Source organism: Barbatula barbatula (genome assembly GCF_947034865.1).
Source record: "Barbatula barbatula genome assembly, chromosome: 23".
Classification (NCBI taxonomy): Eukaryota; Metazoa; Chordata; class Actinopteri; order Cypriniformes; family Nemacheilidae; genus Barbatula; species Barbatula barbatula.
In genome coordinates, this window is record NC_136786.1 from 10,556,963 (window position 1) to 10,581,205 (window position 24,243).

Genomic DNA, 24,243 nt, shown 5'->3' on the forward strand with positions numbered 1-24,243 from the left:
TTTTGTCTCTGAGGTTCTTTTGGACCAAATGACTAACCATTATTATTTATTTATTAATATATTCGGTAATGAAGGCTTTTATACAGTATATAAATATTAAATATACTGACATTGTTTATAACTGTACAGCCATATCATTATTTTTTGGCAAATGGATTTGAATGTTTATAAAAATAAGAAAATGTATTAATACAGATAATACATAAGACAAAATATGTACTTTTTGTATGTACATTAAAAAAACTAAATCTGATCTTTTGCTTTGTTTTCACCTGTGTATTCTATACCGTAACTGCTCCAGAATATCATAGATTATTTACATCCACATTGGGAAATTGAAGCCATCTTTAGAACTATGTTGGTTCGGTATTAAACCTCTCCTGGCGAGGGTTAAAGGATAAGTCTTTGAGAACCTCTTTCCTTCTTACTGCATAGGGAGCTAAAAGAATATCCCACACACTTCTAGTAATCCCGTTGCTCTCATTTTACCTAGATGGAGAAACTCTGTCTTTTTCTCTCCCTCTCTTGTTCGCCCTTTCACACTCTCTGTGGGTATCTAGCACAGGTGCCAAGCCGACGAATCAGGTAAGCTGTTTGGAGAGGTGGAGTTATTATATGCACGCAAATCTTTGCATTGTTGATTGTCGAGACTACAGCCTCTCACACAAATTGATTTGTAAGAGAAAGAAAATAAACAGGGGAAACGGAGAGAGAGATTACTTCACAGGAGGAGGGGCACTTTTGAAGAAACGTTTTGTTGTTCTCCACGAGCTTCCTCTATCTTCGTTGCTGCTCCCCACACATCAGCTCCACCACAAAAAAGTTCCCCAGATATGCCAGCCTCTACTATTGACAACAAACCCTTCAAAGCATCTGCAGGTGGAGGTTCAGTTCTAACCTTTTGCCTTTTTCTTCACAAAGCCCTCAACCTCACTGCAAACAACGCGCAACACCCTGCAACTCTGATGCAATTGGCCTCCGTGCTACCCTGCTGCATGTTGACTGGCGTGAACCCGCCTCTCAGCAGTGGGAGAGCCTGTTCAACTTTGAGTGGGGTGAGTTGTGATTGGCAGATGTCGAAGAGAGGGCAGAGAGCTGGAGGGAAAGTGTAAGAGGTCTCCGTTTTAGAGTTCACCTTCAGACTCGACCTTAGCTGTCGAGGCATCTGTCCTGTTGTTAGAAACGGTCATCACTGGTCACAAGAACAACATTTGGCATTTACAGAAGAGAGATAGCAGTTTAGCTTTTTTTTGGAACAGTGTAGTTTTGTAAGGGGTCATTTCACTTTTAACTAAAACATGACGTTTTGGAGGATGAATATGCAAACTTTTGAAACAGGTTCAAAGTGCACCAATTTAAAAACAATGCTGTTATCGTCTTGGTGTAAAGTAAGAAAGCGCAAATCTGTGAAAACAGCGGCGTTATGCTGCTGAACATACTTATTAACTTTGCTCTTGCTACAGGTACATACATAATTTACATCTGCCTAACTCTACACATATACACCGACAAAGTGTTGAATTTTAGCTACTATTTTAAACATTTAACGGTGTAATCCTAATTGAGGTCACTTTTACTTTTTTGTAACATAAATGCTGATCTGATCGTATATAGCAGGCTTCTAGGTGTCTGGTAATATGTGGTTGACCCCAAGCCCATGTATTGAGCCCTTTTTAAATCTGGGCTGTGAACTTTCATTGAAATCGCTGGGTTTCATGACCTGTCATTGACTCCAAAATTATGAGTGGCTTGTAGTTTTGGATTTATAAAGTACTTTTACTTTCCAAAGAAAGTGTCAGGCAATGTTTTTGCAGCCCAGAAATATAATCAAAAGTGGGGTGAGTGGCATGGGTAAGATGGCAGAGAGAGAGAGAGAGAGAGAGAGAGAGAGAGAGGGGTTCAGCCAACATGAACATTGAAAAGAGCAAGAGTGAAGCCTATATCAAGACTTGGAGAAAGCGAGTGAAAGATCAAGAGACACACAAAGAACAGGAGAGAGAGAGTGCTGGTCAGACAGAGGAGAAATGGGAGAGTTGAAGCCAAGCTGCCTAGTCTATTCCTCTAGTACTGAGAGCTGGTGAAATACTAGAGTCTGGGCCGTGCGCCTCTGATCAGGGCGGCAGTGAGCACAATTACCTTCTTTTCAAATCCTTCAGTGACACCACAGGAGAAAGGAGGACTTTGAAACTTGAAAGGCAGGGTGCTCGCTTTCAAACCTCAAACGCGAGCAGGAAAGGGCTCTGAAATTTGTTCAGTGCTCCCCATCCACCATTAGCTTGTTTCTTCCTCTTGCCTCCAGGCATTTAAGCGATTTTTGAAAAGATGTTAAGAAATTCAATCACTACAGAGAGAGAGAGAGGGCGCGCAATCATTCTTCCTCTCTTTTTGGTGGAGCGTGCTTCCCCTTGGTACGCAGAGAACGAGCTCGCTGTTTTTGTGTCGGGGTGAATAGACCAGTGAATCTGTGTAGCAATGGTGGAGCCAAAGACGCAAAAGGAATAAAAGAATGCTGTGGAAAAAACAAGAGAAAATAAAAGAGAAGGGGTGATGGTCAGGGTCCGTGGAAATGCTTCTCATCTGCCTCCTGACATGTGTAATCTCAACATCAGAGCCCCACTGAGCCCAGAGTGCAGTAGCACACTCACCTTCATCTGAAAGCATAGGGAAACTTTTGAACTCTGCGGATGAGACAGAAATAATTTGACTAAATGAATAAATAAAAGGTTATATATCCTTATTGAAAATTGTTAAAGATAAACGGTCTAGTTTCTTGTCCTGTAGGGGAAGCACCATGAATAGGATCTCTTTCATTTCTGAATAATTTCTACTAGACAGAAAGAAGATTGAGGGCATATTCAACTTTTCACCCAAAAATCTAAATTCTGCCATCATTTATGTGGCAGAATTATGTCATTCAAAACGTATATGTTTCTCTTTCTTATGTGGAATACAAAAGAAGATATTTTGAGAAATGAGAAATGTCTCCGTGGTTTTGTGTCCATAGAATGGAAGTCAATGGGTGCCAATGTTATTTGGTTGCCAACATTCATCAAAAATATCTTCTTTTGTGTTCTGCAGATGAAAGAACGTCAGACAGATTGTGAATGACACAACGGTAAATAAATAATGAAATCATTTTTATTTTGGGTTGAACCGTCCCTTTAAAGTGCACAGATTTTTTTCTTGTGATCAAGATCGAAGTTTGTGTCTCCTTTTGACATTCAAATCAGATCTCAATAATATCTCAAACCGTTTATAGATTTATAAAGATACTGGGTTTTCTGGTCTTTGTGGTCCAGGCTGCTCTGCTTTGCTGATTTTAGATGGATTTTGGACACTTTTCAACTGGTCTTGCTGCGAGACCAGCTGAGACCAGCAAACCCAATATCTTTCCAAACTCAACAGTGCTGTGCCATAAATCGTTTTAGTCCATCGTTTGTCGTATGTCAACAAATGTCTATTTTTGTTTTATCAATGTGTCCTCATTAAGAATTAAAACATCTAATATATTAGGAAATCTCCAGCACTTTAAAGTGGTTTCAGTGCTTGGAATAAAATTGCTAAACGAGAGTAAAATAATGAGGAGATAAAGAGGTAGAGAAGATGATGTTGGGCTAGATGATGAACCCTGTGAAGAACATGTCAATTACTGTTATTTTAACCTCTCTCTCACTTTCTCACTGTAGGGAAAGTGATTGGGTTGAGGTGGCACTTGTTTGTGCACTATTGAGCCATAGTGACTGTACAAGCTGAAATAATTCTAGTCTAGTGAAGATTAGAAGTGAGCCTTGACGCAGAGTAAAGAGCGAATGAGAGCAAAAATGAGCTTCTGACTTATTATGAGCTTGTAATTGCGGCCTAACTGCGTTAATGTCATAATAATGCATAGTGAGGCTCATAGCCCCAAGTGTTGGGCTCAGACTGGTGGAACTGGGCGGCATTACTCAGCTGTAGTGGTCATCATTGTGCTTACACTAATAGGACTTTGATGAAAGACCTTTTAGATGATTAAAGACAATAAGCTGGGGAGTCTGAGGCGGTTTGTACCGGAGAACAGTAGGAGTGTTCATCTATTCCTGAATAAATTCAGACTTACCACACCGGTATTTTACCGTTCACCTATATTGCATTGAATCTTAAATTTGTTACGATGTTATTTCGTACGTCAAATTCATATTATGCTTCAGTTTCATTTGAATTTTTTGATTCCTGAACAAAATAGCTTACTTATAAAATGTATACTTTGAAAGCATTGTGGCTCAGTTTGGATAAAAGCATCTTCTAAATGCATGAATGTAGATGTATTCCAATTTGCTCTTTGAGGTGAATATGCAGTTACACCATTTATGATGCATTCAAAAAATTTCAACACAATAGGTCAGAAATGCTTGCATAAAATGCCGATTGATGTGTGACCTGTTTGCGCGCAACACGTTCGCTCTCTTTAACCAGACCTGGACCGTAGCATCCGTGTCTGAGGCTGGTAACAAGATGATACTTAAATCCCTTTATGTTAATATTGCGGTTTTGTGGGAGCAGCCCTATTAATCCCGCTTTAACTGTATAAATGCTATTATTCCCTCAATACGATCACTGGCTGTGCAGTATAGGATTAAAGACTTATAACGTAACTGATGCTGTCATTTTTCATGGGCCGAGGAACCTCGAGCACGAGTGCGTTCGTGAAGCGTATTCCACGGTTTTTAATCCACACGGTTTTAATTGGTTTTTCCTAGCAGGGACTAATCGGTAACTTTAGCTGCAGCACTACGGGACCTTGGCACCGACTCCGTGACTCCACACCAGAGTTTGAGAGAGATTTTTCAAACAGCCGAGCGCCGGAGCAGCACTCATCAGGCGACGGCAAGCTGCTGAACCCCGCCAAACCGGAGGAGGCTTACAGTTTGAGCTTAATGACCTGAGTCACACCCACTCTCGCGCGCCAGAGAAACAAGCGCTCCATTCCACCAGTGCCCGCTTGTTCCATTCATTCCATCAGAGCGGCTCTTACAGGCTTTCCCAAGGCCTGTGCTCTTTCCTCTTTGCCAATCATACAGTCTTGTATGGTCTCCAAAATGCAGCAAATATTTTTGGTTAAGGGTTTTCAGAGTGCTCATGTGCAGAAGCTTGTGGCAGCCACAAAATATCGGCGAGGTTTAAATGACTTCATTGCTGACCTCGTTGACCCATCCACAGCTGCAGTAATGAACTCCTCAAGGTTAAAAAGCATTCAATAATGTTGTACAGAAGTGAAAGGGGCGAGTTGAAGATTTTTCCTCTGAATTATGGAGTGCTTCGTTGCTTCACTTTTATTCTAGGCTCAGAGGTCATGACCCGATCGGGGTCAGATAATGGGTCATGTGTCTTCAACAGAGATCAAGCGCTAAGCCCGTAAAACCCTGAAAAGCCCTGTAAACTCGCATCTCTCTGCCCCATTTTAGACCGCTGGAGACTCCGTCCCTGCGGGGTACAAGTCCAACTCTGCCCGCCAGAACAGATTACTTACAGACAGAGAAATACAGAGAGTACATCTGTGTGTGTGTGTGTGTGTAGGAGAGAGGCAGAAACAGTGTTAAAAGACTGGTAGAGTAAGAGAGAGAACAGGCGGATAGCTTGTGGGCGTTGATACTACCCATGAGGCCATTTAATGGGCAGTTTGGAATGCAGGGGAAAGACTCAGCTGCCCTCTCTATGGAATTCTGTGTCTTTGAAAAAAGAAAAAGAGAGAAATAGAGAGAGAGCAAGCTTGTGGGAAATCCTTGCCTGACTGTGATGTTGAATGTTGGCCTGTTTTATTTCACAGACTGTGGCAAGCAGAGACGCAGAGACACCCGCTCGCCGTTGTGTGAAGCTGTGAACCTGCACGTTTGTCTGAAAGAGGCCGAGCCCTGAAGGCTTTAAACACAAAACCCATAAAGAGCTCCCTTAAGCAAACGTTAGCAGTAACACTGCCTTCCTGCACTACCCAAAGACTTCTTAGCATGACCGGGCTTGTTCCACTTATTTATCGCCTCTGTCTTTGGCTCTACCCGTGGATGTCTCTGTATGTTTGTGTGTGCGTGTCTGTAGGTTTGTGCGAACATGCTTTGTGAAAATTCCTATTGGATTGCTAGTTATAAGGCATGTTTTGAAAAATCATTCCTGATGTTAAAGAGACAGTTTACCAGACAGTTTTATTATCATTTACTCACCCTTGTGTCGTTTCAAACCTCTATTAATGTTTTTCGGTAACCGAACAACATTGACGTCCATTGACTTCTATTGTATGAACACAAAACTACATTTCTTCTGTATTGCACAAAAAAGAAAGTCATATAGAGGTTTCAAATAATATTAAGGTGAATAAATGGGAACAGAATTTGTATTTTTGGATCAATTGTCCCTTTCGCTATGACAAAACACCAGCTCTTTTCCAACATTGTTGAATATCATTTATGTTCACACAAATGATACAACAGTGTTATGTTTACATCAAATATATTTTTTAGAAATGTTCTAGTTAGCTATGCACTTACAAATTGTCCTTGGTGCTCATGTGGCCAACAGTATATTCTTCTGTATATATTGTTTACATGTGCTCTCATGTAAATTTGTTGTTTTGATACAGACAACAGACTATATCCGTTTGATTTTTATTCAAAGCTAACATTTAAATGCAATGGCTTTCTAGTCTAGTCTAGTCTAGTCTTGTCTGGTCTGGTCTGGTCTAGTCTGCTTGAGTAATTTCAGTCCGTTTCAGTTCTTTCTCTCTTCTGTACGGCCATAATTTAAAAAATTGTTCTCTTTCTTCTCATTTAGAGGATGACAGTTCTGGTTCCCCATATCATCGTGAGAGACGAAACGCTATCAGCGGGCAGACCGCAGTTTTGGGAACATCGGCAAGGAAACTGAGCGAGGAACCGTCCACTTCTACAGAAGAACGCCCCTCGTTGGTTAAGAAAGAACTTCACAGCTCTCTACCCCACCTGGCGGACCACACCCTGACCTACCGGGGGACTCGGTTCACCATGGACCCTCGCAACGGTTACCTGGACCCTCATTACAGTGAGTTTCTTCTAATCCCCCACAATAGAAAGTTGTGTTCTGTTGTCACATCTGGACAAACAACCTTTTACTAACACAATTTAGCAGAATCGTTTTTTTCAGAACATTTTTCTAATTTCATTTGTAAAATGAGCTCAAAAAAGATCTTCAGATGTTTCTTATAGTCTTAATTAATGTTTACAATCCCCAAAGAACATATATCATGTCGGCAACGTTTCAATAATGTTAGTCACATGAACTTTCCCCTCAGGTCTCTATAGACTTTATAGATAATACAGATGTTGATGCGTGACACTCAAGGACGAACATTAATTGCAGTACTAGAAGGATAACTTTTTCCCATCTCTAAGGCGAACGGTAAAGCTGTTAATAGATTGATTGAGCCTGACAGTTGACTAGCTGCCCTTTTTTCTCATTCGCTCTCGCTTGCCTTTTTGTTTTTTTCAGAGGTGAACTTAGTATGGGGGGACGTTCTTCCCCACTCCCTAATTCCCTCATTAGGGGCCGAACGTAAGCACACAACTCCATTCTCGCTTATCAACGGCGTGATCAAAGCGCAGCTCAGAGGAGAGCAGTCAACTCATCTAGCCTTGTTCTTTTCCATATTCTCCCTTTCTCTTGTTTTTCCATGACCCACCAGACTTACCCGTCGCTTTGCTGATAATCACGAGAGACTCTGAGCATGAGAGAATACGTGAATGGACAGCGTAGAGTGAAATAGAGAAATAAAGAGTGATAGAGACAGATGAGGCTAGTCAAAGCCTTTTAAAAGGTTAATTTTGTGGACCACCATTGGCTGGACGTCGACCGTGGATGAGAATTCGATGCGATGGCTTGTTTAGTTTTTAAATTGGCTTTGAATTGGGTTTGACAGTGGGGTTTTAATCTGTCGCATTTAGCGAAATGCCCTTTCACGTAAAACCGTTTACTGTATCGCTACTTGTTTTGTGATCTTTATTAGTAGATCTTGAGTGCTTTGTTGCTGTTGTTTTGGTCCGTTTGTCTTAATACACCAAGGTCAACTACAGTCAGACCAATCGAACTCTTCACGTCGACTAATATAGATCTGACCAGCTCAGCAAACCTGAAAGCGAGAGAATGAGGGAAACAGAGTTATATTGGGGGTTGGTCAGAAATCCAGCACAAGGGGAGAGATTAATTTAGAGGATTGTTTTGGGTTTATTTTAACTTAAACTTTATCAGAAGCATTTGTGGCACAACATAATTTAGTCCCTCGCCCCTCAGATATTTACAAAAGCAATAATAGTTTGTCCAAAATGTTTTAGCAAGACATACACATGTGATAGAACCGCTTATTGACCTTGTCTCTGTAAAGTTACAGTGTACAATCTTTCAACTGCGTGATCATTCGTTGAAGCCTGAACATTCCTTAACATGATTTATAGAGAGAAATCGAATGAAAAAATAGAAACGGCTGCCGGAAAGAGAAAAGTTTGAATAAGAGCGAATGAATCCAGCCAAGAAAGAACTAAAGTGAAAAAAGGGGGTGTTCCGGGTGGCTGAAGCCCGTAGGGGTCGGGTGGGGTGGGGGAGTAGGCGAAAGGGTGGTAGGGGTCATAGGTCAGGTGAAAAAGGCAGAGACTGAATCAGAGGGGTTCAAAACCAGCAGGAGAAGTCAAAGGGGCCTCTTAGTCTCGGAAGGGTCCATTCTCTCCGCATGGAGGATCAGGGCGGAGATGAAGTGAAAGCTGATGATTGAATGAATGCTGTAAGGAGTCTGAGGCTCCTCGTGTGGCTTTCACCAGGAAGAAACTCTTGCTTGAGAGATGTGTCTCAGATGTAGCCTCGGGCAGGGTGAAACTTGTTTCAAAGTCTTTTTTAAATAAATTATTATTTTAATCCTTAAGTATAAGCAATAATGAATGTGATGCTTCGTTCACCAAGCGAAATCATATTCTCTGCATATTTAGTTTAGACAAATACAGCCAACTCATTTTTTCCCCAAAAAGAGTATACGATTAGGATCAGAGGCACGGTGTTCACTCCTCACCAGAGGGGGTTATGAGAGGCCGGGACCCTTTAACTAACCCTCTAGAGCCCCATCACCCCTCCGCCATTTAAAACACACTGGCGCCACTCGCTCACTTCCACAGGCTTTGAGGTGTGAAAAACCTTGACCCCCATACGCACACACACGAATGCGACAGAGCCCCCCTGCCTTTCCCTTCCCCTTTGGAGATCCATCAGCTCGTAAATGCGTCCCAGGTGTGTGCTGGTGTAAGTGTGTGCTGCGCGCGCACAAGTACGTGATGGAAAGCGAGTCGGGATCTTTGTGCTGTGTATGCACTAGTGGAGGGAGGTGTTAGACGAGGCAGGTAAAGCGTGATTACTCTTTCCGCTGGCGCATGTCAGGGCCTAATGCGCCTAAATGAGCCTCCACCTGCCGCCTCTGCACACCTGGTCGCCGCGGCAACATACAGCGGGGCATCGTGGGAGTGGGTGTCAGAAGTGGAGGAGCCAAGTCGTAGAAAAGAAAATCATGTTCTTAATGTCTCAATTGTTACTCCTAGAGGGGTTAGATGGCTAGCAAATTTTAGGACCTTTTACCAAAATATCAGGCTAGGTCTGTTATTTTGACCTCTTTTCCGTTTTATTAAAAAAATTGCAAATAGAAAAAATATTTTTAGAATTAAATAAAAATGGGAATTTTTCCTGAAAACAATTTTGAAATGGTTTCTTAATTTATTTATATATCAATATAATATACCTCTCCTAAGTTATCAAAGAGCAATAGATTTTTTCTCTGGTAAAATGATAAGTGCAGGAGAAGTCTAGAGGTATGAATAGTTTTGATACACCACTGCAAATGTTCCGCAAATGTTTTGCTTCCTTCCCAGCCTCCTCCTTTCGATGAGTCAAGCCGGTAATACTATGTTTGACTCAGACGCTCTGCGCCCACTGCATAAGTGCATAAAGGACAGGCGTGTTTAGCATAAAGAGCGCAGGATAAATAGCCTTCTTTGTGAGAATTAGTCCAAGCATTAGCGTTAGCCGTCATTCCTGAGCCTTATCCTCTTTTCTCACACAAACACCAGATAAGAGTTTCACATCCCGCTTAAAACCGAACTAATGCACAGTGTGGATAAGACTGTGGGATTGAAGGACGGATTAATGAAGAGAAGAGCACTAAATGTGTGGATGTGTGAAAAGCGGCTACCGCTGCGACATCTGTTTATATTGTCCGCTGATTAGCAGGTCATCGGGCTCCGCCAACAGTGGGCCACTTGCTAACGTTGCACTTCTTACAGTATCTCTCCTGGGGAGCATAAGATCCTCCTGCTCTTCGGCCTGTTGTCTAAGTGTTTTTTATTTTCTTAAACAGATGCGCTGGTTAACAATAAGAGCCTTGTCCCATTTAGGGAATTAAAGCATGCTGAATTGAATGTTTCCTTTTTGTTTGAATCCTAAGAGAGAATATTTTGAGCAAGGGACTGCTAGGCTCAGATGCTGTCAATTCTTGGATGTACACGTAATTGTACTAGCTAAGCCATATCCTAAGCCGTATCCTTTCCTCAGCTGAACAATAGCTTTATTCACGTTTTTGAGTAGAGTCTTGGATGTCCTGACTGTCTTAAAGCGTTTTTGCTTTTTCACAAACATCTAGAGAGTTTAGCTCTTTGAAGCCCTTTTTCCTTGACATTCAAGATCACTAGTGTCATTACTGCAAAGAGGGTCGACTTTAAAGCCTACTTAGTGTTGGTCTACAACTTCTCGGTGTGAAATGTTGCCCCACTCAAAACCAAGATGGCTTCGGTGTGGAGCTACAGTTTCAGGCCTCTGTGTTCTTGCTTGGATAAGGATCTACCCAGTTTCCTGAAGCCTATAATCCTCTACCAAACCCTCATTGATGCCTCACTCCAGTGTCCAGACAAACCCACACGAGGAGAGACTGATGGTATCCCACCAAAGAGACACATCCAAACCTGTGTCACCGCTTGCCTTCTATTTGGTCAGCTCTGCATTGGTGCGCACCATATCAAAAGATATTCCCACTTCATTGCCCTTGGTAGAGCATAGCAAGTCACCGCTGACCAAAGAAAGGACATGTAGGGAGGGGTCTTTTTGAGACGCTGAAGAGGGCTGAGCTTGACAGTGATATATTGGTTCGGTAGTGCTGGTTGTTGCACCCCGCGTCACCCCCTACCCACCAAAATCAAACTTCAACTGATCACTGAACTGAAAGAGTCAGCTGTCAAAAATGAGAACAGGAGCAGAACGGAAAGGCGTATTGGTGTACGAAGTCAAAGTATGAAAGGTCTTGGTATTTTACACTGATGAGACAATTTCAGATTTTCACTTAAAGATATTATCACGATATCTATTGACATTATTTTTAACAAAACAAACACCGTCACTGATTTGTTTTTGCATTTTCTTTTTTTTACTAATGAATCTCACACCGAAATGAAAACGTGAGGGTTTGTAACAATTTCGTTTTTTAAGGCAAATTTGAAATGCTGATGCTGAATTATCGACAATATTATAGTTTGTGTAGTATTAACACAATTATCATGTTTGTTTATATCACGTTTCTTTTTTACGATAGCGGTATCTTCTAACACTGCTAAAATAAAGTAAACAAAATGTATAAAGTTGGGTATAAAATATATAGATTGAATGCTCTGTAAAATAAAAGCATCTGCTAAATGCTTTTATATATATAAAATATGAATGTAGTGTTTGACAAAAACTTTAGACATTAAATATAGACTTAAATGTCAACATGGTGGCTGTTGGCCAAGTGAAACACTTGTTCAAATTTACCCCATGCCCTGTACTCATAAATCTTAGCAAGTTGCATAATTACAACTCTATATATAGATACAGTATATATATGTATCTACTGTAGACACAATTAAAACGATTATAATAATTTTGATGGTACCTACTGTACATTTTAGGGTGACCGGAAATTTTTCTATTTCAAAAGTTTTGTGAAGTCTTTCTAATAGCTTTACTGTAGCTTCTTGTGTATCCATAAAAACACAATGATGCCTCCAAATGAAAATACGAAACTTAAAGAGGCTCCCAGTGACCACTTCAAGGGCATGTCTGGACTTCATGATCGTTTCCATATTGGATTTATGAAAGAGAGGCCAAGCCAGAGCTCACAGGGGTCAGGATGCCGAGAGCGGTCTGTGGGCACTATTAAGAAATCTCCTCCACTTCTTCATCCTGACCCTTTTATCACGAAAAGGAATCTTTCACTGTAATTAGCTCTTTCGGTCTAGTACATCTCTGATAATAGCATGATCCTCCTCAAAGCTTATTGAAGGAGCCTTGCCGTGTATGGCTGTACCATCACATTCCTGCTCGGTTATAGCTTCCCTCTTTTCTTTTTATTTTGCCTGAAGCTTTCAGCGGAGAGTGAAAATGCTCTTTAACTCCATGCTGTACCGGACTAATAGACTTCAGTTGCTTTCCTATCTGTATAAGATACAGTTTTTTTTGACAGAGTTATCACATTGCATAAACCAACCAAACAGCATTTCAAAAAGCTTTTGGTTATTCTTACATTTGAAGGATGAAGACAACTGTTGCCAGTAACTTCACTACCCCCTGTAAAACAATAGATTTTTGAGTAGACTACTACTGTGCAAATCTATATATCAAGACAAGCATATGGTCATCAAATATAAAGAAGTACATATTTTTTTTATAAAATTCACTTTAATGCTTATTATAGTATTTGCGTTCAGATTTATTTTAGTTTTGAATTCGCTTAGTTTTCGTGTTAAATTTTTAGCAGTTTTGTTTCAGTAGTTCTGTATGCTATTGTCATTTTCTTTAATATTTATTCTTTCATTTCTATTTCAATTTTAGCATACTTTTAATTTGTTTACTTAATACTTATTGGTTAATTTTATTTGACATTTTTGTTTAGAATTTGTTATTCTAATTTTCGTTTAGTTTAGGTTCTTCAAATAGTGATATTTTATTTGTTTCAATTAACATATATGTTTATATGGTTTTTTATTTTAAACCACAATAACTTTATTTAAGGTCTAGTTTATGAAATTTAGCAAGCATCTCGCGGTGAGGTCGCAAACCAACGGCTCACTGCAACCCTCTATCACCCTTCGAAGCACTACGATGGCTGACACAGCATTAAGATCTTGTTACATCTTCGCTTCTTTGCCGAAGGAGATAATGTATTTACGAATTGCGCTCTGTAGAGAAATTTGTTCATTTAGGGCTACTATAGAAACAACAACAAGAAACAAGGGGACCAGTAGTGTATGTAGATAGTATTACCTCATTCTAAGATAATAAATGCATTATGTTACGCTTCATAATGTAAGGTCTTTATACACCTCTGAAGATATAAATCTTATTGCATGTCTGTCAATAGAGCTCCCCAAAATTTCACACAGTACCTTTATTGTACTTTGATATTTTGATCAGTAGTTTTAATTTGATATAATATGTTACTGAACCTTTCACAATTGTGTCTAGTTTACTTTTATTTTATATTGTGTCTTGTTTAGCATCATATGTGCTTCTGCTGTCTTCATATAATAATCATTACAAGACGTCATGCAGATACAGGCAACACAATTCACTAGAAAGACTGCGGTGAAGAGGAGAATCGGTGGGGAGTTGTAGCTAAGCAGAAACATAAAAGAAGAGAAGCTGAAGGAGGTCAGGCTCATCACAGGCTTAGCATTGCCTTCAAAGATGACTGGGACAGGTGGCAGCTCCAGACAATCTCACTCTGCAGAGACGCATCCTCTCAGAAGGAGATAATGGACCGCTTCGTCCATCCCCCTCTTCCTCCACGTCCCCCCACCTCCCCTCACTCTCCGCACCTCTCCTCTCCCGCTCGGAGCTCTGCGCTGCAAGCTCTTTGATGTGCGTGAAGCCGTCTGAGGCCGACTTGATCTGGGTTCAGCGTGGAGGTCTCCGAGGTGCCCGCTACTCTGCGCTCTCATTAAGGCAGTGGGCCCGGGTTAATCAGCTTTAAAGTTTACACACACACGCTTTTGTCTGCCAGCACCGGCCAGCCACCCCTGGGCACCACCTGCTTGATAAAGAGGCGACGAGGGAGAGCGGCAGAGAGACAGTGTGGCGGCATTGATGTTCTGTCCCTCACTGTTTCACATGAGGGCTCGAGTCAAGGGTTCTCAACATTTCTGGTCCTTGAGTCCTTTTTTCATGTGGACCCCTATGCGAGAGCTTTATATTTTTTAGGATGTCAAAGATATTAAAGACATGCTGAAGAATAAGACTTATGTTATACGCTTGCTGTTTGGATAATTGTTTAATTATTATTATCCTAATACATTTCACGTTTTTTGCGGCATCTCAGGCTCCACGAGTCACCGATTTAAGTTTAGCATGTTAAATGATGTGAAAAGCTCAAAAATGAAATCTTGAGGCCATCGGGACCCTTTATTTCCGATAAGTAGACTACAGTTCATAGAAGTCTTGAGAGAACCTGTGTCTGAGTTGTTAGTTTTCTGCACTTTTGTTTCTCTGTTGTCTTCTACTCCCGTCATTTCTCTGCTAAGGCCTGGTCTATCTGACGGGACCAGTATCTCTCACAGGATGAGGATATGTCAGGGATTATTTGGGAAGTTTTGTTTAGGTGGGACACAATAAATGGATTACAAGTTCTGCTTGTTTTGGGGCCATAACTCTCAGGTCGCAAAGAGAGATGAGAGGGCCGCGCTGAGGGAAGGAGAGAAGTACAGAACGTGGATGTCTAAACAAAGCAGAACAAATGACAAATGGAGCAGGTCACCAAATCACAGAACATCAGCCGGTGAAACACAAGCTAATTTAATCCAATGTATATTTAGAACTCGAGGCAGAAATTTAAGGATTTCAGAGAAGAAGTGAGAAACGGAGAGGGTAAGAGCCAGAGAGAGATAAATGGAGTTGGTTAGGTGAAGGACTTAATGTGCCCTGAGGTGATGACCTCATCATGATTACACTGATGACTGTGATACACACTGTCCACATCTCTCTCCTGACTCCTGCTCTCTTGTTTAAAACAGGCACTGGGGATTACAGCCATATCAGTCCTCCTTAATTTATCCCACTGTGGGATGTTGAGAAATCAATACAAGAAATATTTTCTGTGATTGGCTCTATATTTGATAAAGCAGCAATCGGACCACTTTTCCCACATCTGAAATTGTGCCTGTGTGTTGAGGAAGGAATGATGATTTTCCACTTTGTCTGCCGTATACACGCACGAATGAGTGTTTTTCTACATAGTTGCTACATTAATACAGGAACAGGAATAGAAAATACACAAATATTTTGGTAACCGTCATTTTTAATTCCTCATTTTAAGATTTATGTGGGGTTACGTAACGCAGACGGACAAGCCCAATAGTTGGGTTAAATTAAAATAACCCGACGTTTGAAATAACCCAACATTGTTTAGTATGTACCCTTAAAGGTGCCGTGTGTAATTCTTTGGAGGATATATTGACAGAAATGCAATGTAATAAACATAACTATTTCTTCAGATGTGTATAAAGACCTTACATAATAAAGCGATTGTTTTAAACAACCAATCAGTCAACATAAATTACACTTAAAGCAATAATTCGCCCAAAAATGGTCCCCATTGACTTGACCAAATATAGAAAGTCAACGGGACCATATTTTGGGTGAACTATTCCTTTAAAACATACTAAAATAGTTTACGTAAAAAATAGGATATGTATAGTTATACAAGTCTTTTGTTAATCTTGACTTACTGATCTCTTCTGTTAAACATTCTCACACAAGCCTAAGTGCTGAATTGCAATGTAAGCAAGCAGAATTGTTAGTATTAACAGAGTGATGAAGCGCAGATAGAGGCGGAAATCCACAGTCCAACTCACAACACTCACTTTACCAACCAAAATATTTATCCATCCGTCCCTCCGTCTCCCTCCCATATCTCTCAGCTTTGTTTCTCATGCCTGCGCTACACCACCTCAATTCCAGGCCCATTCAGCGCCATCAGATAATTCATACAGCTGTAATTAGCCCATTACAGTCACACCAATCAGGAACTATAATTAACAGAATGCGCAAAAGTCAACAGCAAGTCCCGCAGAGCAGCGCTCAACAGCCCTCGCGTGTGTGTTTACACGCACGCACAGCCAATATTCGGCGTCCTCAAGGTACGCTTCTCATCGCTGACTTATCAACCGCTTACAAGCGCGCACAGGTGCGCATGGGTGTGTGCGCGCGTGTTTGGTTGCCTGCGATACTTTGTTGTTTCTTGGTTTGCACACACATGCAAAGTATTCGCATTCGTATCGACACTACCGCTGGGTTCACACTGGATTCACGCGGTGGATCTGCCGCGCGGCAGCCACCTTTAAGCCGGTGTTGCTGCTGCTGCCGTTCCCAAAAAAGATCAAATATTTGCATCTTCAGCTGCGCCTGCCACAAAGAGCCGTGTCCCTGGACGTTGCATGATTTTGGATGCACGAGCACCGCCTCTGCCTGAACCGAACGAACGCGACTGCCACGTACCGTGTGAAACCACCATCACGCACACAGGCGGTTAATGCGCCCGTAGGCCTCTCAGTCATCAGCTTTCTTCAGGCGAGCGTGTTTGAGCAGTGAGATCATGAGCAAGTGAAAGACCATAATGAAATCTGGCAAGGGTGCACAGACGCGCACACACACATTCACTCAACAGAGAACAGAACCACGAAACTGTCATATGTTCCACATTACCGATTCACAAAAATCACCAAGCTCTCATCTTTAACTCAACTACCTTAAATAAGCTGATATTTTAAAGACCTTTGAAGATGTTACACCGTTGATCTGTGAAAGTTTTCACATCTCTCCGCTTTATGACTTTTTAAGTGGCGCAGGATAAAATGCCTTTATCGTTTTCACAATCCGATCTGTTGCTTACAATACAATTACCTTTCGTTCGGGGACATAACACACAACATTAGGCCAATTCCCTGAAGAGCGAGCATAATGAAACTTTACAAAAGCGGGAGGGGAAAGAGGAGAAAAAGTAAGTCCTCATAAAACGATTACGGGAGTGATTTTAGAGTAAATGCTTCAGGCCGTATCATCCTCCTAAAATAATAAGCTGTAATTGTGATCACATTGGCTCTCTTAGCTGTAGAACGAGTGTTTGTGATCCATCACTAACTAATGAGTCTGGTCAAAGTTTGCCTTTAATCAGCCCATTCATTAAAACCCTTTATAAACGCGTCTTAATGAATGCGGCGTGAAATAATGGCAGCAAAAAATCGCCCTCTGCATTATGCATGACGACACAAAGGGATAGTTCAAAAGCGCGGCGTCGGACCGGTTCCAACAAAATTTATGGAGTGCTTTTGGAAAAGTTAGTAAAATTAGAAACTTAAGGAAAGTTTCCTTAAAACCCATGCTTAGTTTGGGTTTTATAGTTCTGTTCAGTGAATGCATGACGTTAGGAGCAATTTTGTTTCTAAAGATTAGAAGATACAGATTATTTTCTTTTGCTTTGTCTGTACCTCTAAGCTGTGTATCTATAGCATTTACATTAGATAAATGCATTTGGCCGATGCTTTTATCCAAATCGACCTGCTGTGAATTTGGGGTCAGTCCATGCATTGCCTTACTGCTGTTTTATCTTGAAAGTATTTCTATTTAAAGATTTAAAAACTCACATTGTCAAAAACATGCTGGTTTTCCAGTATGTCTTCTGACGGTTTATAAATGTACTACTGTAAAAGTAATCATTCAAACCGTAAATCCAACTTTAACCAGACTTAATGTAAGACACTGGTTTATTTTTAGAGCGTTTAGCAGTGCCGCTTGTTGAGGTGGAAATATGGAATCGCTGCAAACATTTTTTCTTTTTATTCGCTTTTTATTCGCCGTTTTTAAGTACAAGTCCCTGAAAATTCTTCAAGAATTTATCAAGATACATTTATATTTTACGTACATTACTTATAATTGCTTTTATAAAACAAGATGATATCTTCGAACACTTTACTTTACTCCACCCCTCTTTTCGAAGCACTACGGTGGCTGACACAGGACTAAAAGTTATAAAATGTTTGCCTCTTTGCTGAAGGAGATATTGTATTTTCGAAACGTGCTCTGTAGAGCAGTTTGCCCATTTAGAACTACTGTAGAAACAACATTTCGAATTTCATATAAGGGGATGTGTATGTAGATAGAAATAGCTCATTCTAATGTAATAAAAACTAGTTTGACTAAAAACGACACAAAAATGCTTATCTGTGAGTTTCTTGTGAGCCTGCATGTCGTGTTCTGAAATGAAGTGACTGAGCAGAGGAAAAGGATGACTGTGCACTTTATTAGGAAACATCAATGTAAACAACAAAGTGAGAGTCAAATAAACATCTGTGTTTATAAGGAAAGTTGTGGGGGAAGAGCGGATATGCATTAGCAAGGGTCAAACCAAAGATGCACTTGGTAAATTAAAGAAAGAACGAATCAGTGTAGAAGTCAGGTAAGGAAGATCTGGCATAAGAGGTTGATGAAGGAGCAGAAGAGGAAGGGAGTGTGCTGAGAGAAGACAACATGGGAGAAGAGTACAAGAGAGCACTGACAGAGAGCAGAGCAACCCGGGAATGAAGGATAGTTGCTGTAGTAGATTTAGGGATGTTAAACATCTGAGGAGCAAAAGAGAGACTGGTGAGGGATGAAGTGAACACTGAGCGATAGAAGACAGGAGTAGAAGACAAATGCTGAGAAGTGATGATGAAAGAGAAGTTTCAGTCTTTAAGTCATACATTTCTCACATCATCTCTCTGGTAGATGTCAGTGTTTGGACCTGTTTTGTAGTTTTTGTTTGTGACTGATCCTTTGATTCAGTTTACAGTGTAACCAAAAAGTATTTGCACACTTAAAAATGCACTGAAACAAAATATAAAATCAATTAAGTCTGCAAGTAACATGTATCATTTAAATATAACTGCTGTGAAACCATTATTGTTACCCAAAGTAACGTAGTTAAACATCCAAATGGACTTCTATGGCGCAGCTTGTGACATCACAATAGCCTTCTGGAAAAGACACCTTTTATGAGCATGTTATAAAAACTTTCTCGACATCGGTAATTCATTATTAGTCAAAGTTCACAAGCAGTTCTCAATAAGGATATTTATATTTAGTAATTATCAAATACCTGATAAGGATCTATCAATGTCCTAAATTTGCTATTAGTTATTGATTAGTTCATCTTTCTTCCATATTTGTAAATAGTCTTATGTTTAGTACCACTTATCACTGCACAGTTATTTGTTAACAATGGATCATTATTCGCAAGTGTTACCGTTATTTCTTTTCACTGTTATTTCAGTTCAAGGACAAACCTCAAAACACATTCGGGTCCTATGTCAAATTCTTTCCCTCTCTCAGGACGTTTTGATGTTATCAAGTGTGATTTTCTCAAGGACTTGCATTGGAAAAAGAGCTGTGGTACTTGCAGTTTCACCAATTAGGTTTGTGAGTGGTGTCACATGGTGTATGAAACACTAACGGCCTCTAATGTGAGGTGAGGAATGAGGTAAAGCAGGGCTGAACAAATGCGAGGAGCTCGCAGCGTGCTGGGGTTAGTGCTGCACTTGGCAGCATCTATACAGCACAGGATTGAGCCCAGATGTTGGGCATTGGTCCCCGGGCACGGCCCTTAAACACCTTGGCACACGGACGACAGATGTTTACAAGCTAAAAACACATCCGCCTCAACATGTTACGATGCCAGAGCTCACTTCATCTTCTTCTCTCTATTTTCCTTCAACAATTCTACTCTTGGATATAAACACAATGCCATGGAACACACAGTACATCATAATCTAACAATGTTAACTGTACCAGCGTTATCTCAGTTTTCAGCTTTTTACTAATTTCATTAAGATGAATAAATATTAATATTTCGAATTAGCTTTAATTTATATATATTATAAAAAAATTATTAAATTAAATATTTTGCAATTTGTGCTTTTGTCTTTTTGTAGTTTTTTATATTGCTATATAAGTTTAATATATTTTAGTTCATTTTGTTTTATTTAGATTCTGTTAAGAATCTTTGTGCCTTTTTTGCATAGGTAACATTTCAAATTTTCAGGTTTTCATTTTTAAATTAATATTTAGACGGATATTTTATTTCAATAAACAGAAATGTTTAAATAATTTTAGTTTTAATAAGTTTAGTAGTTTTAGTAAGTAAGAGCCTTACATCTCTCAAGTCCTAAAATTAATTTTCCCTGACCAGCTTAAGTATTTACATTTTGTCATTTAACAGGCACTTTAATCCAAAGCGATTTACAACTGAGAAGAAGAAATACAGCAGTTGAATTTTGACCCCCAAAACATTAAATTCCAAACAAAAAAGATGTTTTAAAGATGTTTTTTCACATGCAAAGATGTTTAAGAGTGATTATGCTGTTTCATGCCCCTCTATCAGATCTAAATATAGGCCATGTAGGATCTGATTTTATCCCAGTGTTTTTAAATGTTTTATCTGTGGATTTTATGAAGTCCTCCCACTTCTCTATGAAGGTTGTGACGAATCACTTTTTGTATCCATGAAGCTTGTTAAAATGGAGCGTAGCACACATTCCAGCACTGCATGTGTAAACACAAGCACATGTGGGATATATTGTACAGAATATCTTCTCACAAAAGGTTGTCATTGGAGATTAGCCTTGAGCATGTGTGAGTGTTGACTGGTTTATGACTGTCTTTGGTTAGGGATGTGATTTTACCGATTCTGCATTTTGCTTATTTTCATACAAAAACATACGTTTTTTTCAAATACTGTAAAAATATATGCACACAAGAAAACGGCATGCATACTTCAACAATGACAAACGCTAAGTGCAAGAAAATCCTCACTTGAAAATGGCAGATAAATGGCAAATGTTTCGGTCATGTGACCTTTCTCAATGCCTGTATGTCTTGGTACCATATCCAAACATTTGTTTAAATATTCATCACACTAAACAACAATAATTCGATTTAAGAAGATGAATATTGTTTTTTACATGCTTTCATTTCTTCTTACAGCTCCACCTCAGTTCTTCCCTGCGTTTCATCATCCGGTACCTATCGACGACAGACACGCACAAGGCCTGTACATTTATGAACCTTCGCCCGTACCTCCGCTACACATGTGAGTAAACACATGCATTTACACCACTCTCTATCACTGTTGTCAGTACATCTGATGCATTAATGCAACCCTGAAATGGCCTTGATTCAGACGTCAATCATTACTTCATGACGTGATAGCATTTTTTCCTTCTGCGTAAGATCAACGATTCTTGTCTAGGCAGATGTGTCATGGAAAGGGGAGGTTGGGTCTGGTCTGATGGTATTACAGTAGTGAGCCCTACGAGGTGTGTTAGCACTCTTCGTGGTGCGTAATCCATATATCTCCATGGTGATCTCTGACGCTGGGTGTCAGAGATCAAAGGCTGTCAAGAGACACGCTAATGAGCGTGTCAGGCGCAGAAACAGACACGGCAGCCTGTTAGCGCGCAATTTCTCTTGAAATGCTCATCATGCCTGTCAGAAGAGATGTAACCAACTCAACACTAACTACAGCTGTTCTGCAAACTGTAACATGTAGTGCAACATCGCCCCAACCCAAGCGAGGAAACTGTTTGTTGCTAATGTGCACGCGTAAGATTTCGCTTCAGACCGAGGATTTGTGAAGAACAATAATTAACAATAATAAACAGAGCTGATTTTCAAAAATAAAGATTGTTTTCAAACAGGTTTCCTTAGTGTTGGTGCTTTTATGATCATCGTGAATTAGTTTTCTTATAATGACCTAAACGCATCTTCAGTTCATAACATAAGTTATATAAGACCTGAGTGGCATCTGTCCTGAAGGGCAGATAAATAATTTGATGTGTTTAACTGGTGAAGTGTGTTTGTTCTCTGACAGACTCTGTCAGGTCAGGATTCATGAATAAGCTTCTCTATACTGAGGGATTCCCTCAGCTTTGCATGGTCTCAACCTCACATCTTTGCTTCTGTAAGCAGTTTTCACCTTTGACTACCCTTTTAATGCTTTTCTTTTTCTTAATGTTGTTTTGTCGCTTTCCTATTCTGCATTAACATCTTATACCGTGTTCTCTTTTTATATAACAGTTTTGTTTTCAATACATTTCTTTCATCCCTCTCTGTTCTCTCGCTCTCCTCTTCTCTCGCTCAGTCACGACTCGGGAACCCGTCGTAACTCTATGGTGGGACAAATTGAACGGGGCAGCTACTTGGTCCGTATTACGTTTTGTATTCTTCATCATTACATCCTCTGCCTCCCCCCTCCTCCAGAGTCATATCTCTCTTTCGCGTTACCGCTAAGAATAATGAATTTTTTATGTCATCTCCGTGCTGTAACCCGCGCGTAAAGAGAGGCGAGGAAAGGGGGAGAGGGGCCTGCGCAGCCGGCTTGATTGATGTCCGGTGTCAACATAAACAAAATGGCAAATATAATTTAGCATTTAGCTTATGCGGAGATAATGGGGCAACATGAGGCTCAAACAAGACTCAAACAAACATCTGCCACAGTTTATCATCCAGCGGAGAGAATGCCGCACTGGTTTGTGCAGGAAAGAGAGGAAGAAAGAGGCGAATTAAATTAGAGGTGCTGCGCCTGTATTCACAGTACAGGCTTGACTTGGGTGGACAGACGCATCCTTATGTACATGTTTTCATTAATATAGTTTAGTCATTTAAAAGACAGCTAATAATAATAATAAGCTAATAATAAGTTATCTGCAATGTAGTGTTTCTTGTGTTCAGACAGCAGATCGGATGCATTTCAGCTATTGAGGGAAGTCTGATGCTGCGTTCACACCAAACGCAAATCAAGCTTTACTTGCGTGAGTAAATTACATACAAAATCAATGCAAATGCAACGTAGTATTGCAGCGTAAAATTCATCTTACATAATGTGCTAATACATTTAGCTAAATTTATGCAAATATAGTTGTTGTGGTCTGTTCAGCTAAAATCTATTCAAATAGTTTGACATTACGGATTTCTTTGGCATTATTGAGCGTCCCATGTCATAACTCTATTTTTCAACGGCTCTGGCTATGACTATTAAATCGTTAAAGCATGACCGTTAAAACGACAAATTTTAGGTTAAAAATTAAAGTATATGAAAAATCTCTACTCAAAATTGTCTTTTCCCTGATTTACAGCGGTAAAGCTTAAAATAATGATTTGTTAATAAATAAATCTCATGTCATGTCAAAATGGCCAACTTTGAAATTCTGGATTAGTTGACGTGTATCCATCAATTCATTCTATTGATCACCATTGACAGCCGAGAGGCTGCAAAAGCTGTAAGGGTGGGCAAAATTGTATTTCACTCTTGCAAAATCAAAATGTGTCAGATGTCTTCTAGCAATGCAGCACCTTTTTTGACATTTTAAAATACTATTTTCCTCACACAATCGAGTCAGGACAGACAAAGCTATCAAGATTTACGTGTTGACAGGTGCACACTTACAATCTATACAGTAGCTGCCCCCCAGACTTCCATTGTAATTGTGTATCTGTCAAAACGCGTCGAAATTAGCAGGGTGCCACCGATTTTTTCGTGTGACCAAACACGCTTTTCTGTTTTTACACCAAAAGGGAACTTAACAGTGTTGTAACACACAGTAAAACCGGGGTGTAAAGGTGTGTGCGCGGATGCATGTATAACTGGGGGAAGTGACAGAGACATGGGAGTGGAGGTTAAGAAAGAAAAATGAAATTGTTTAAGACAAGTTCTCCTTGGTGAACAGAATTAATCGTTATTAACACTTTTAAATAAATGCGTAAGAACAGGCGAGATATTATTGGCGTACTTTCCCATGCAGCTCCTCATTACAGCTGGTAATTACAGTAGCTTTTACCTCGCGGCAGTGCCATCAATCTACACAGCCTTTCTCGAGTGGGCATCTATGACAAAAAAAACAAAAAGAAAAACCGAGTGGTAATGACCATCTCATTTTCCTCGACCGATGCTGATTTGCCGGTCGGCGAGGCAGAGTTAGCCGGTCCTGTCCTATTATTTGGGAAAGCTTTAATTGAAACATGTTTATTTATTGCCCCCTCTGAGTGGAAGCTGCTAGCGTAGCGTAGTGTAGCGTAGTGCACTAAACGACACTAATGGCCTTGATATGAGGGGACGGAATTAAATTAAAAGCTCATAAAATGAAATATGCTTCATATTAGCAG

At 40.2% G+C, this 24,243-nt stretch overlaps 1 protein-coding gene across 1 annotated transcript in view; it reads left to right on the top strand.

Moving 5' to 3' along the window:
* Nucleotides 1-24,243, top strand: part of gli3 (GLI family zinc finger 3) — a 96,353-nt gene that overhangs the window by 31,346 nt on the left and 40,764 nt on the right. Inside the window, exons 3-4 of the mRNA XM_079487621.1 lie at nucleotides 6,799-7,044; nucleotides 21,067-21,172. Of these exons, the coding sequence (XP_079343747.1) occupies nucleotides 6,799-7,044; nucleotides 21,067-21,172 (352 nt within the window). The remainder of the gene's footprint in view (nucleotides 1-6,798; nucleotides 7,045-21,066; nucleotides 21,173-24,243) is intronic.